The sequence below is a fragment of the Calidris pugnax genome, unplaced genomic scaffold (assembly GCF_001431845.1).
Source record: "Calidris pugnax isolate Ruff unplaced genomic scaffold, ASM143184v1 scaffold273, whole genome shotgun sequence".
Taxonomy (NCBI): Eukaryota; Metazoa; Chordata; class Aves; order Charadriiformes; family Scolopacidae; genus Calidris; species Calidris pugnax.
Genome location: NW_015094508.1, coordinates 8,297,372 through 8,311,184, shown reverse-complemented (window position 1 = coordinate 8,311,184; position 13,813 = coordinate 8,297,372). Strand labels below are relative to the sequence as shown.

The following is a 13,813-nucleotide window of genomic DNA, read 5'->3' as shown; positions in this document are numbered from 1 at the left end:
TTTTCCAAGACAACCTCTCAGCATGACTGCAAATTCAAGTACATATTTCTGTACATGCTTCTGAATCGATGACTTTTAAGGAACTGACATAGGGTCTGTATTAAATGAAGTTATATCTTAGAAGAGTTTTACCTAATTAGCCTCTTCTCCACTTACTGTGGTCTTATGGAAGGAGATATGCTATATATGAAAAGGTTAATACAGAGACTCCTGCCTTCACCCCTGCATGATGCTACAGTTAATAGGTACGGTTTTCCTGAATCATTAGACAGACCAAAGTGGACTTTTATTTTGGCAGCTGCTATGCAGAGTTAATGCAAACTTCCCTGGGAAAACTCTGCTTTGTCCTTAGTAACAAATATCTGTAATCCAAACTATATTAAGACACTTGAGCAAGTCTTTCTGTCGGGACACAGGCACGCATTACTCCCAGACTCGATGAAAGCTTTGATCTATGTTAAAACTCCCCCTTGCCTTGAAGGCTGAAGTAGTTTTCTTATAAAAATAGCTGCTTGAGTTAACAAACCCCCCTCCTTCTGGCTGTGCTTATGAGCACTGCCCTTGCGTAGGTTTCTGCTGCTTCCTACAGTGGTTTGATGGCAATAAGGAAGGGATTAAGGAGATGACACTTGTAGTTCTAGGTACCTCCATAATGTTTTGTAAATGGTACACAGCTCACAAGATAAATGCTCTTGTTCCTGAGAAACTGGGATTTCTCCAAGAGAAGCAGATTACTATCAGACTTGGAATGCAGGTAGCTACCAGAGGACAAATAGAAGAGACAGGCATTTAAAATCAAAAGTGTTTAAATACACTTTAAAACAAAAATTGCAAACAAATGGAATTAATACAATTCTGGTTTTGTTGCCCAGACCAGACTTAACGGGTTGTACTGTCGAGTACTGTGCAAGAATATACTGAGATTAGATCCATGATTGGAGAACATGTATTTCAATTATGGCAGCATCCATCCTTGTTATTGGGTATATTTAAAAATACACTGTCGTGTGGAAGTCCAGTGCTTCCGTCATAAAAGAATTTATCACTTTTAAAACACAGAGCAGCAGCACCTTGCCTACCACCTGTGATACCAATTGCGTGTGAGGTCTTAATAACCACCAGAGTGTGCACACTGTATTCTGCTCATCGCCGTGTAGGAAGAGATTGTCCCATTGCAGTCACTCTGTCTCAGGTAAGACTTCGGTGGCAAAGCACAGAACATCTCTCATTCTTCTAGCGGAATCTATGAGAAATGGATGCCTTCTGAATTGAAGCCGTGCAGCAGGCTGAAAGAGTGAAATATTTATGTTACAATTTCTACTAATTAATACTGTGGATTAAGGCAATTCCAAGACGTGCTGGCTGGCAAGGAACAGAGGAAAATAGCATGAAAGCAGCTGTCACTGTTCAACTACCATAAAGAATTGTTACAAATCTTATACTGGAAGTTACTAGCAATTTTGCCATTTAGAGATGCAGGTATATTTTTAGTGCAGTTAGTGATACTGCATCCTACCAGGCTTACTATGTTTCTTTAAAAAGGCAGTAGCTGTATTATTTGTCACATTGAGAAATAGCTGGGAATTTTTCTTTCAAAGTAGGAGAGGATTCACGTGGCTGCTTAAATTAACTGACCAGAAGTAAAAGCAGAATATAGCAGTTAATTACTCAAATTTCCAAATTATGCTATATAGAATCATAGAACTGTCTAGGTTGGAAGGGACCTTTAAGATCATCTAGTCCAGCCATCAATCTAACTCTGAATAAAAAAAAAAACAACAAAAAAAAACCCGGAAGAAAACCATACAAAAACCATACAAAAGAACCCCCCCATTAGTAAATAAGACAACCTCTCAGCATGACTGCAAATTCAAGTACATATTTCTGTACATGCTTCTGAATCGATGACTTTTAAGGAACTGACATAGGGTCTGTATTAAATGAAGTTATATCTTAGAAGAGTTTTACCTAATTAGCCTCTTCTCCACTTACTGTGGTCTTATGGAAGGAGATATGCTATATATGAAAAGGTTAATACAGAGACTCCTGCCTTCACCCCTGCATGATGCTACAGTTAATAGGTACGGTTTTCCTGAATCATTAGACAGACCAAAGTGGACTTTTATTTTGGCAGCTGCTATGCAGAGTTAATGCAAACTTCCCTGGGAAAACTCTGCTTTGTCCTTAGTAACAAATATCTGTAATCCAAACTATATTAAGACACTTGAGCAAGTCTTTCTGTCGGGACACAGGCACGCATTACTCCCAGACTCGATGAAAGCTTTGATCTATGTTAAAGCTCCCCCTTGCCTTGAAGGCTGAAGTAGTTTTCTTATAAAAATAGCTGCTTGAGTTAACAAACCCCCCTCCTTCTGGCTGTGCTTATGAGCACTGCCCTTGCGTAGGTTTCTGCTGCTTCCTACAGTGGTTTGATGGCAATAAGGAAGGGATTAAGGAGATGACACTTGTAGTTCTAGGTACCTCCATAATGTTTTGTAAATGGTACACAGCTCACAAGATAAATGCTCTTGTTCCTGAGAAACTGGGATTTCTCCAAGAGAAGCAGATTACTATCAGACTTGGAATGCAGGTAGCTACCAGAGGACAAATAGAAGAGACAGGCATTTAAAATCAAAAGTGTTTAAATACACTTTAAAACAAAAATTGCAAACAAATGGAATTAATACAATTCTGGTTTTGTTGCCCAGACCAGACTTAACGGGTTGTACTGTCGAGTACTGTGCAAGAATATACTGAGATTAGATCCATGATTGGAGAACATGTATTTCAATTATGGCAGCATCCATCCTTGTTATTGGGTATATTTAAAAATACACTGTCGTGTGGAAGTCCAGTGCTTCCGTCATAAAAGAATTTATCACTTTTAAAACACAGAGCAGCAGCACCTTGCCTACCACCTGTGATACCAATTGCGTGTGAGGTCTTAATAACCACCAGAGTGTGCACACTGTATTCTGCTCATCGCCGTGTAGGAAGAGATTGTCCCATTGCAGTCACTCTGTCTCAGGTAAGACTTCGGTGGCAAAGCACAGAACATCTCTCATTCTTCTAGCGGAATCTATGAGAAATGGATGCCTTCTGAATTGAAGCCGTGCAGCAGGCTGAAAGAGTGAAATATTTATGTTACAATTTCTACTAATTAATACTGTGGATTAAGGCAATTCCAAGACGTGCTGGCTGGCAAGGAACAGAGGAAAATAGCATGAAAGCAGCTGTCACTGTTCAACTACCATAAAGAATTGTTACAAATCTTATACTGGAAGTTACTAGCAATTTTGCCATTTAGAGATGCAGGTATATTTTTAGTGCAGTTAGTGATACTGCATCCTACCAGGCTTACTATGTTTCTTTAAAAAGGCAGTAGCTGTATTATTTGTCACATTGAGAAATAGCTGGGAATTTTTCTTTCAAAGTAGGAGAGGATTCACGTGGCTGCTTAAATTAACTGACCAGAAGTAAAAGCAGAATATAGCAGTTAATTACTCAAATTTCCAAATTATGCTATATAGAATCATAGAACTGTCTAGGTTGGAAGGGACCTTTAAGATCATCTAGTCCAGCCATCAATCTAACTCTGAATAAAAAAAAAACAACAAAAAAAAACCCGGAAGAAAACCATACAAAAACCATACAAAAGAACCCCCCCATTAGTAAATCACTAAACCCTGAAAATCTCCAGGGATGGTGCCTCAACCACTTCCCTAAGCAGCCCATTCCAATGCTTGATAACCCTTTCAGTGTAAATTTTTTTCTTAACATCCAACCTGAACCTCCCCTGGCGCAACTTGAGGCCATTTCCTCTTGTCCTGTTGCCTGTGACTTGGGAGACGTGACCGGCCCCCACCTCTCTACACCCTCCTTTCAGGTAGTTATAGAGCACGATAAGGTCTCCCCTCAGCCTCCGCTTCTCCAGACTGAACAACCCCAGCTCCCTCAGCCTCTCCTCATAAGACTTACTCTCCAGACCCCTCACCATCTTTGTCGCCCTTCTCCGGACCCGCTCCAGCACCTCAATGTCTTTTTTGTGGTAAGGGGCCCAAAACTGGACACAGCACTTGAGGTGGGGCCTCACCAGTGCCGAGTACAGGGGGACGATCATCTCTTGAGTCCTACTCACCACACTGTTCCTGATACAGGCCAGGATGCTGTTGGCTTTCTTGGCCACCTGGGCACACTGCTGGCTCATGTTCAGCCAACAGTCGACCAACACCCCCAGGTCCTTTTCTGCCCGGCAGCTCTCCAGCCACTCTGCCCCCACCCTGTAGCGCTGCAGGGGGTTGTTGTGACCCAAGTGCAGGACCTGGCACTTGGCCTTGTTGAACCTCATCCTGTTGACTCAGGCCATCGATCCAGCCTGTCCAGATCCCTCTGCAAAGCCTCTCTACCCTCCAGCAGGTCGACACTGCCACCCAGCTTGGTGTTGTCTGCAAACTTACTGAGGGTGCACTCCATCCAGATCATTGATAAAGATGTTAAAGGGAACGGGTCCCAGTACTGAGCCCTGTGGGACACCACTCGTGACCGGCCACCAACTGGATTTGACTCCATTCACCACCACTCTCTGGGCCCGGCCACAGAGCCTAATACACTATGGCCTAATCCACAAGATGGACAGAGAAGAGCTGTGTAAGTCTCCAGGGAAATTATAATAACCAATTCCATTAAAGCCATTTTCAGAGGAGACGTAGAAGGGTCTAGTACACAAATACCAGAAATAGGGATCTTCAGCTACTTGCATCTCAATACTGTAAGCAGCATTTTAAATATATCTACAGGGTTTAAGTGTTTGTTCATGTTCAGGACTGGAAACAAGGAGCATCTGGTATTGAGAGGAAAACAGAATTAGTACTCTTCCTGCATAACGCAATGCTAATCTGTGCTATACAGGTATGGATACAGGTAGAATCTGAAGCAGCTTAAAAGAAAGGCACAAAGAGAAAAAAAAATACCTAATGAAATCATCTATATCCATTGAACGGGCTCGTTTATCAGAGTAACCTGTATTTTTTAGGACTGTCTGTATTTTTTCTGCAATTTTGAAGTTTTCAGGTATTTCCTGTCAATGAAAAATACGAGACAAATTAATTTTCTATATATAGCACAGAAACAGGTTCATTTAAATCATCTATTCTTTTCCTGCTTTTAGAATAGTTCTTCTTTCAAGTGATAGAAAGAAGTTGTATTTTTCCTTGTATTCTTCTATTCTTGTATCAGAAATTTTATACCTCAGCTCATTCACTATAAATGAATGACAACAGTATCACTAAGCAGACACAAAAAGTTTTACTACATCAGTAAAAATCCCTGAGATATGTAAAGCAAATACATTAATAACAGACTCAGCTTTTTCACTGTAGTTTAGTGACCCTCTTAGATTTTTCTCTCCCTTCCTCAAACTGTCTCAGAAAAATTTTAACCTGTTAGGATTTTCCATTTTAATTTTTCACTCTTAAAAAAGACAGTATGTAGGCCACAGTATACAGAAACAGAATTGAATACATTAAAAAAGGAACTTACTGTATTATGTAAGGAACAATGAATTCGGTAATTATGATCCAGCAACTGCTCTACAGCACTTGACCTGAAAGAAATACAAGTTTATAATGAATACTGAGCTTTAACTATCTTTTTACTTATTTTTTTTACTTTTTTTTACTTGATTACTTGTTAATCTTTACTATAAAAAAACATAACAACTAGAACAGAGCTGTTCTTTTTGAACAGCTGCCGAGTTTTCTTCTAAAAACCCCCCTTGTGATAAAGCAGAAATCCTCCATCATGGTTTCTCTGTGCTGGCATGCATATAGCACTGCTATGCATTTGCACAAAAGAAATGGTTAACTGGATGGGCTCTCAAAGTTTGGAAAGATTTCCTTTAATAGAAGTTACTTACTTAAATGCTGCAGAGAGTGTCTTGTTTTTCCTAACAAAGGCTATCCTTACCAGACCATCCCACTCCTGAAATTAAAAATTCCAGAATTTACCAAAAGGAACATATAGCCACTACAAACAAGAACAGTTGCTATTGGCAATTTCACACCACTATTGAACGCAAAGAGCTATTTTCCTGAAAGAATTTTTTCTAACAATACAAAACCAGCCCTGTCTTGGACAAAGCAATCCAAGTGCAGGAAAAAATACTTCACCCACAAAAACCTTCACATTGTTCTTTTTTGTGCCTAGGCACTATTGGCCAGATCTTGGTGCTGAGAATGCCTGAAGATGCCTGAAGAAAATCTGGTTAGATTTTCTTCAATCATTTCAGCCTGGGAAAGGCTGAAATGGTCTTGAAGATCAGAGCATTTTAAAAATTAAGAATAATATCCTGTAACATCTGTCTTCTGAGATTACACACGCATCTAAAGATAATACTTCTCATAGACACTCCTTTGATCATAACCAACAAAGTCATCAGCCAGAAGCGTCTCTGGGAGATACAAACCAGGATGAAAGGGACATTATTAGTAGCAGCTCTTCAATTGACATGGAAATGGTACCTCAGTTTTGTCAGAAATACTGGACACAAAGGTGCACGCAAACTGATGGTGGCATATTTGGGTAATGTCTTAACACAAGCACGTTCAATAGAGGAACAAGTATTTTGGAATTATGTAAATGCCAATGAATAGCTGATACTTGATAGTGAAAACAGCATAGGGAACTGAGTAATAAGTGAAAAGAAAAATGAAATTAAGTATCATCACTAGTGTGTTACGTTGTTACTAGATTATCCAACACTCACCTGGAAGTTGATAGGGGGTGGTGGGTTCTTTGGCTCTATTCTGACAACACTGGATTCGACTTTGGGAGGCGGCCTGAAGTTGTTCTTTCCAACCTGTTAGTCAGGAGAAGTCAGGCAGCTGTACGAATAAACACCAAATCCTCACATTCCTAGAAACGTTCTGCTACCTCTGATAGCTCTGTTAGCTAATGCGGAACGACGTACCTTCATCAGATGGTCCACTCGGGCTAATAACTGCGTATTAATAGAGAGTCTGCAATACAGTTTAGTTCCTGGTTTGGCAACCAAACGAAGTGCAAATTCCCTTTGAAACATAAGTATTGCACACCTGAGAATAACAGAAACAAGAAAGTGTTTTTTAGGTAATAAACTTTTACGTCAAAAGCCAACTAACACACTTGGAAAACACAGGATTTACCTCAGCGCTTAGAAGCAGTAAGATTTCATCATACACGAATTCTGCCTTAATTAGCTCAGAGTGTGTTAAAAAAGCAAACCACAAAACTTGATGAAATCATCTAAATCTTCTGAAAGCTCCAACAGAATTTGATTATTTATACTGCTAAACGCATCAGGATAAGAGAGACAGAGGTTTGTCTCAAAGTTCTGTGCCTGACTGTAACAAATAATTTTGAATAATTCCACGATGAGCCCTATAAACCTGAACTCTCCAGCTCCAAAAATTGACCAGCAACGTCACCAACAGCAGGGCTTCAGTGAGGGAAATCAAGAACTGCTGACATGTTAAACAACACACAGAAGTACCTGGGCAGTCATATTTTTAGACCAAACAACAGGAAGTGTTCTGGCTTTGATGCTACCCTTTCCACGCTTTCTTTCTCAGGTAGGAAGGCATCTGAAATGCCACAACGCCCTACTTAACCCTGGAATAACAGTTAGTTACAATAGTAGCGTAAATAGCCTGTTTTCAGCAGCTGGACACTCACTGATGCTAAGACTAAATTTTCTCCTTGTACTTGATACATTGGCATAAACTTATTTCCAGGCACTGGCAGGTTTTATATTACAGAAAAATTCTGGTGCAGCTATGATCCATCAATCAAAAAATTTGATTTGGGAATATTTTTAAATATTTTTTTTTCTATCAGGTAACAAAGAGTTCTGTTCTTTCACATACCTGAAAAAAGGTCTATGAAGTAACAACTTGAAAACAAAAGGTGAAGAAATCTGCGGAAAAGAGTAATAGTGTTAGTACAATTTCTAGGCAATTATAATTTAAGAAGAAAAAAGTTTTTCCATGTTGTTTAGCCCATACCTGATAAGGCAAGTTAGCTACACATGCGTCAAAGAATGGTAACTCTGTTTTCAAGACATCTCCAACCTTGATTTCAAGTTTGTTTGCCAGACACCTGGGGGAAAATACACTGTGGTTATCCTCTGCATGTTGCCAAAGTTTTATGCCAAAGCAGCTCCACTGCTTTAAGGGCTCACTGTTTCCACAGTTAATACTCACGTGCCCTGGACTCTCTTCTGAAGTTCTCCAACAAGTCTAGGGTCAATTTCACAAGCAATGACCTGAAAGCAAAGTATGTATTTGCCACTTTATACAATTCCTCTTAACTGGGATTAAAATTCCAATTGTAAAAAATTCCCTGTATCTATGGACGGGGTTCAATAAGTCTTTAAAATTCCCTGCTGGGTGATGCATCTTCCTCCCTCTCCAAAACCACGCAAGCCTTACCACGTAAATGGATAACAACAATATACTTTGACAAAGCCATGGAGGATTTACACAACCAGCTGAAAACTCACTAGAATTATGTGAATGTTAAGAAAAACAGCCATAAAGTAATTCTACTAATTTGAATCAAGCAGACGAAGGAACTCCTGTGTGCCAAAGTCTAAGCCACAACGTGATTTGAGCTTGGGGGGGTGGGGGGGTGGAAATCCGCACTTACTTTTTTTACTTTCTCCAACATCTTTACTGTCAGGTTACCAGTTCCCGGGCCTACTTCCAGAATGACATCTGTGCGTCGTAGGGCGGCCTAAGAACAAAGGGGACTTTCAGTTATCTTCCTTGAACCGATTTCAAGCAAGGACTTAATTTCGGCAAGAAAAGGTGGGTGCAGCTCGGTCAAAAGCCGAAATCAGCGAGCGGAGGAGGGTGAAAAGGAAGGGAGGCGAGGGGAACGATGAGAACAGGAATGCCTTAAGGCTGGTTTATTTGTGAGACATCTTTGGCCAAGCGTAGAAAAACGAGCAAGCGGCCACATGTTAAAAAAAAAAAAAAGAGTTAAAGAAAGAAAAGGGGGTATGCAGGCGGGAAGGGAGGGAGTGCAGGAGGAAGGTCCCTCCCCAGCCCCAGCGAGGGCAGAGGCCGGGATAAGGCCGGGCACCCGGAGACCCCTCGGGAGGGATGTGGGGGTGTCCCCCCTCCCCCAGCCACCTTCTCGATGATGCTGTTGACGATGAGGGGGTTCTTCAGGATGTGCTGACCGGCCCCGGTGTTGAAAAGGATGCCTGAGGAGGGAAGAGCGGCGTTAATCCCGCTGCCGCCTCAAACCGCGCTCCCCCCCCTCCCCCACCGCGGCGCCCCGCGGACCGCGGAGGGGCAGGCCCGCGGCCCCGACCTCCGTTCCCAGGACTTGCCGCCGTTCAGCCCGGTCCCTCAACTCACCCGTAGCGCGGCCCTCTCCACCTTCCCGCCGCGGCCGCTTGCCGGCCCGCACCTTGGGCATGGCGGCGGCTGGGCCCGACCTCCCCTCACACACGTGCCGGGCGGGGACTACAACTCCCGACCTGCACCGCGCGAGGGCGGAGTGAGGTGGGGGGAGCGACGACGACGACGGTGCACGGTGGCGGCCAACAGCGCCCCCCTGGCGGGCCGGTGGTGGCGGCGTCACCCGGGAGCGGTGTCAGAGGCTGATGTGAAAACGGAGGAGCAACGAAATGAGGGGGGGAAAACACAGGGTGGGAGGTGCAGCCGGCGGCCCCCCCTTTCCCGCCGTTCGTTCCCGCCGCCGCCTGCACCTCCCACCGGAGAGGGGGAGGTGTATGTCGCCGCGTTATGACGTAAATCGGCGCGACGGAGGAAGGGAGGCGGGTCGCCGCAGCGGCGGCGGGTCCCGGGCAGGGTTGGCGCGGCGCGGAGCCGGTGGGTGGGTAGGCCGGCCGGCCGGTGGGGGAGAGGGTTGAGGGTGAGGCGTTTGAGCCTTCCAACCTTTTTTTCTGGGCTTAGGTAGAGAACCGGCGGGAAGGCCGCGAGGCGGTTAAGCGGCGCGGTTTTGGTGGGGGCGGGGGAAGGGGGGGTGTGTGCAAAAAACGGGTGGGAAAAGGCGAGTTTGGGCCTTCGGTTGAAGGTGGTGGTTTTTCTCCTCGCCAGGTCGGAGAGCGGCCGTCGGGCTGTAAAACAAGCTCTTCCCCGGACCGAAGGTAGGGCTGGTGCAGCGGCGGTGAGTTATTTCCACGGTTTGCTCTCCTGGGAGGCGGCAGCCCGCCTGGGACGCCAGAGCGTGGCCCCCAGCACAGCACTGGTGCTGCCCCCTCCCCGGCTTCCACCCCTGCCTGCCTTGCTTCCCGTATATTTTCCATGCCTTTCAGCTGAGGAGTCGCAATACATGAGACCTGGCCCAGCCTTTTATGGGCAGCGTGCTCCCCTGTGCGCTTTGGTTTCTTGAAACTTCATTCCCACACATCAGTTTGGGTTTTTTTGTTGTTTTTTCCCCCACAGCTGTCATCATAGAATCATCTGGGTTGGAAGAGACCCTTGGGATCATCGAGTCCCAAACATCTACCCTACTCTACAAAGTTCTCCCCTACACCATACCCCCCAACACCACATCTAAACGGCTCTTAGACACATCCAGGGATGGTGACTCAACCACCTCCCTGGGCAGCCTATTCCAATCACTTTTCTTCCCTCGTTCTTGCAATGTCCCATTCTGCAGCAGGGCATTTAGCAGCATGTGTGCAAATGGCATAATAAAAGTTTTTGTTACCCAAGTTTTACATACAAATTTTTAAAAGCGTATCATAAGATGCAGCCTTTAACTGTGGTTAAGCTGAAGTGGTTTAAATCCATTCCGGAGCACGAGGGCAGACTGAAACTTGCGTTTTTGCTTTAGGTGTTGCACAGTACTTTGTTATGAAGTTCTGTCATATCTGTTTGAAAATTTTTTAAAATAGGTGAACTAGGAAGAAGTCAAAGGAATGAGATTGGTCTTGTAAGATTAGCCATCCTATAAGCTTACTATTAAACGTAAAGAATATTCTTCTGTTGTCGCTCTGTATGCTATTCATTCAGCTTTTTCTGTGTCATCAATACTGAACCCTATGACAGGTTCTTATGAGTCATATCCAAGAGAATCCGTGGAATAGTCCCACAGTAGGTTCTTTTACTGCCTGTTGTTTCTGTCAGGAGTTTGTGGTCAGTTCGGTGCTTTCCATTTAACCTGAAAAGCTATTCTCAATATTTTTTAATGTAATCTGACTTACTTCCCTTAATATTATTGTTAGTCTTGCTCACTGCTGTTCTTTATTCCTGTGTTCCTTCTTGGTTTTTGTCCTTTGATCCTTTGTGTCTTCTTTGTGCTGATGTTTTTCAGACCTAGATTTCAATTCAGTGTTATGTTTTTGTAAAAATGAATTTGTAGAAATTCTATTCTTCTGTTTCTGTCAGTAGCAGAATGGGGGGAAAAAAACGGTAACTATTTCCTACTTGATAATTTTATTTGTTTTCTTTACTGTGACTTAAATTGAGCAAGGTGTAGACAGCCTTATTCATTTACATAAAGAAAAATTAATCTGTTGCTTTTGAGAAATCTTGGTAATGACTGACATTAGTCATTGTAGTGATTGTAATCATTAGTGTAGTCATTAGTGGTTTTAAGTAGTACCTTGGATAGCTAGGATACTGGCGGTTCTTTTGGTCTTACTGCTCAGTAGAAATGTTTGATACAGGTACTATAATGTTAGAAAAGAGACTTATAGGAAAGTTTATAGAAGGCTGGAGAGAGATTGGTATAGCTACCAACTGTTCCTGAAATTGGCAGCATCCTTAAAAGCAGTGCTAGTATGACATATGAATATCACTATGAATGCTAGCATTCGTGTCCAGAAGATGACCCGTAAGTGGTTCTTGCAGCTATTCGGAATGGAAACTTTGCTTCCTTAAAACAAATGTACAGCAAAAGATGGTCTTAAGTTTCTACTGGAACCTCCCAAGCTGCAGTTGGTCGTTTTGTATTTATTTATTAGTTACATAACCTGCTGACAAGAATTGTTTGGCTCTGTCCTCTTTGTAAGTGCCTTTCAGGATGTTAGCTGTGTCTACAAAGTCTTCCCTTAGCTTCTGCTTTACTATACATGTGCTCAATCTCTCCTCACAGGTAGTTTGCTTTAGACCCCAGACCATCTTACTAACTCTTGCCTCTCCCCAGTTTCTACACTTCTTTCTTGAACTGTGGAAAGGGAGAACTAGGATGACAAAATTGAAGATGCTACTCGAGAAGCAGTCTCAGATACTGCTGAGAAAAGGAGAATAGCAACATCCCTAGAGCTGCTTGCCCCATTCCTCTTAAAGTAGCCCAGTATGTATTTGCATTTTCAGTGAGAATGCATTTTCTCTCCTTCTGATTTCAGAGAATCTTAACAGAATCCATTCTTGCACCTCATTGCCGGGGAAAGAATTTATTGAATTTTAACAAAAGATAACAAAAAATATACAGAATTAATTGTGTGTATAGGAGTGAGTTGTCCTACTGCATTCTTTGCAGTCAAGAAAAAGTGAAACGTGGAGGCATTTGCTGATGAAATCCTTTGTTTGTTCCCTTGCAGATCTATAGCAAGATCTGATTTGTTTTCAGAACTGAGATGTGATTCTAAAATTTGGATGTATTTCTGTGTTATGGGAAAAGCAAATGGATACTCTTTTGCCTCTATCAAAAGGATTGACTGCTCAGGAAAAACATTAAACTAGTGTGGCAGAATATTTAAGAGACTTGGAATATTCTCTAAAGTAAACTGTGTATGCAGATACTTCCTTAGAAGGGGAATTAATGAGTGAAGGGTAGAACAGAAGTGAGTCTTAGATTTTTGCAAGTGAAAGGAGATGAAGGAGTGAGAATGTAAGTGCAGGACATTATGTGGTAATGATTATGGGCTGGTATTGGTACTTGTGGTTTCTGAAGACACTGTCTCATGGTGCCCAGGGGTGGCATTTGATGTGGTGTTTTTCTTTTAGGTGTAACTGAGAGGTGTTTTTTCTTCCTGTCAATTGAGACTTGAGAGTATGCTGTTGGTTCAGTCTTGTGCATATTCAGCGGTGTCTTAGAGAGCAGCTTTTACTTGTTGTGTGTGATTAGTCTCCTTTGCCTCATACAAGAAGAAATTTTGACATGGCAACAGAGCCATGCTTGGATTTGCAGCTGACAGTACTGAAGACTTTCTAGTTGAAGGGATTTCTTCTTCCTCCCTCACCAGACATGTGCTACTTAGTTATGATACCAATGGGTATGAAAAGCGGCAGAAAGCAAGCAATATTCCTGCAATTGCTCTGTGTTTATTGTGAAGACACAGTTTGAGATTAGTAAGTAAAGATGGGAAACGCTAACCTTACCCAAGGATAAAACCTGGAAGTTCTGGCTGTTGTGACTAAAAGCGCAGACCCTTCCTTCCTTCTAAGAAAATGCTGTTTAGAAGATTAACAGACTCTACCACCATACCTATACACACCCCATGGCTGTGAAGATACCTGAAAGATGGCAGCTATTTAATACTCACCTCTGTTTCAGCTCTAGGACAGTCTTGTTGAACTTGTTCAACAGTGAGTTAAGCTCTAGAAGTACCCAACAGACTGTGGAAGAAATCCCTGTCCCTGTGGTGTGACCCATCTGTGGTGTAACCTGTGTCCCTCTGCCTTTGCCGTGCAACAGAAAAGCCTGATTTGTAAGAGATGAAAATTGTCTCCATCTCACAATATTAGAACCAATATTCATGAGCCTGTGCAGTTCTGAGGCATCTAAAAACATCTGCATAAATTATGATCTGAAAAGGCCCAGGGCCATAAATTTAAAAAAAAAAAAAAAAAAA

General features: G+C 42.6%; 2 protein-coding genes across 4 annotated transcripts in view; one reads left to right on the top strand and one right to left on the bottom strand.

The window, feature by feature from the left end:
* Window positions 1-2,624: 2,624 nt before the first annotated feature.
* On the bottom strand, window positions 2,625-9,721 carry DIMT1 (DIM1 dimethyladenosine transferase 1 homolog). The gene is made up of 12 exons (XM_014964971.1): window positions 9,402-9,721; window positions 9,171-9,244; window positions 8,683-8,769; window positions 8,238-8,299; window positions 8,040-8,133; window positions 7,902-7,951; window positions 6,968-7,091; window positions 6,764-6,856; window positions 5,915-5,979; window positions 5,539-5,602; window positions 4,971-5,077; window positions 2,625-3,122 (listed from the first exon to the last, which is right to left on the bottom strand). The coding sequence occupies exons 1-12, from the start codon at window positions 9,460-9,462 to the stop codon at window positions 3,080-3,082; spliced, it is 924 nt and encodes a 307-aa protein (XP_014820457.1). The 5' UTR covers window positions 9,463-9,721; the 3' UTR covers window positions 2,625-3,079.
* Window positions 8,766-13,813, top strand: part of IPO11 (importin 11) — an 82,800-nt gene continuing 77,752 nt past the window's right edge. The window contains exons 1-2 of one of the 3 annotated variants that reach the window (XM_014964969.1): window positions 8,766-8,843; window positions 10,107-10,156. The gene's annotated coding sequence lies outside the window, so the exon portion shown is untranslated. Of the gene's footprint in view, window positions 8,844-9,804; window positions 9,883-10,106; window positions 10,157-13,813 lie in introns of those variants that run through there. The other 2 variants (XM_014964966.1, XM_014964967.1) reach the window with 2 other exon arrangements.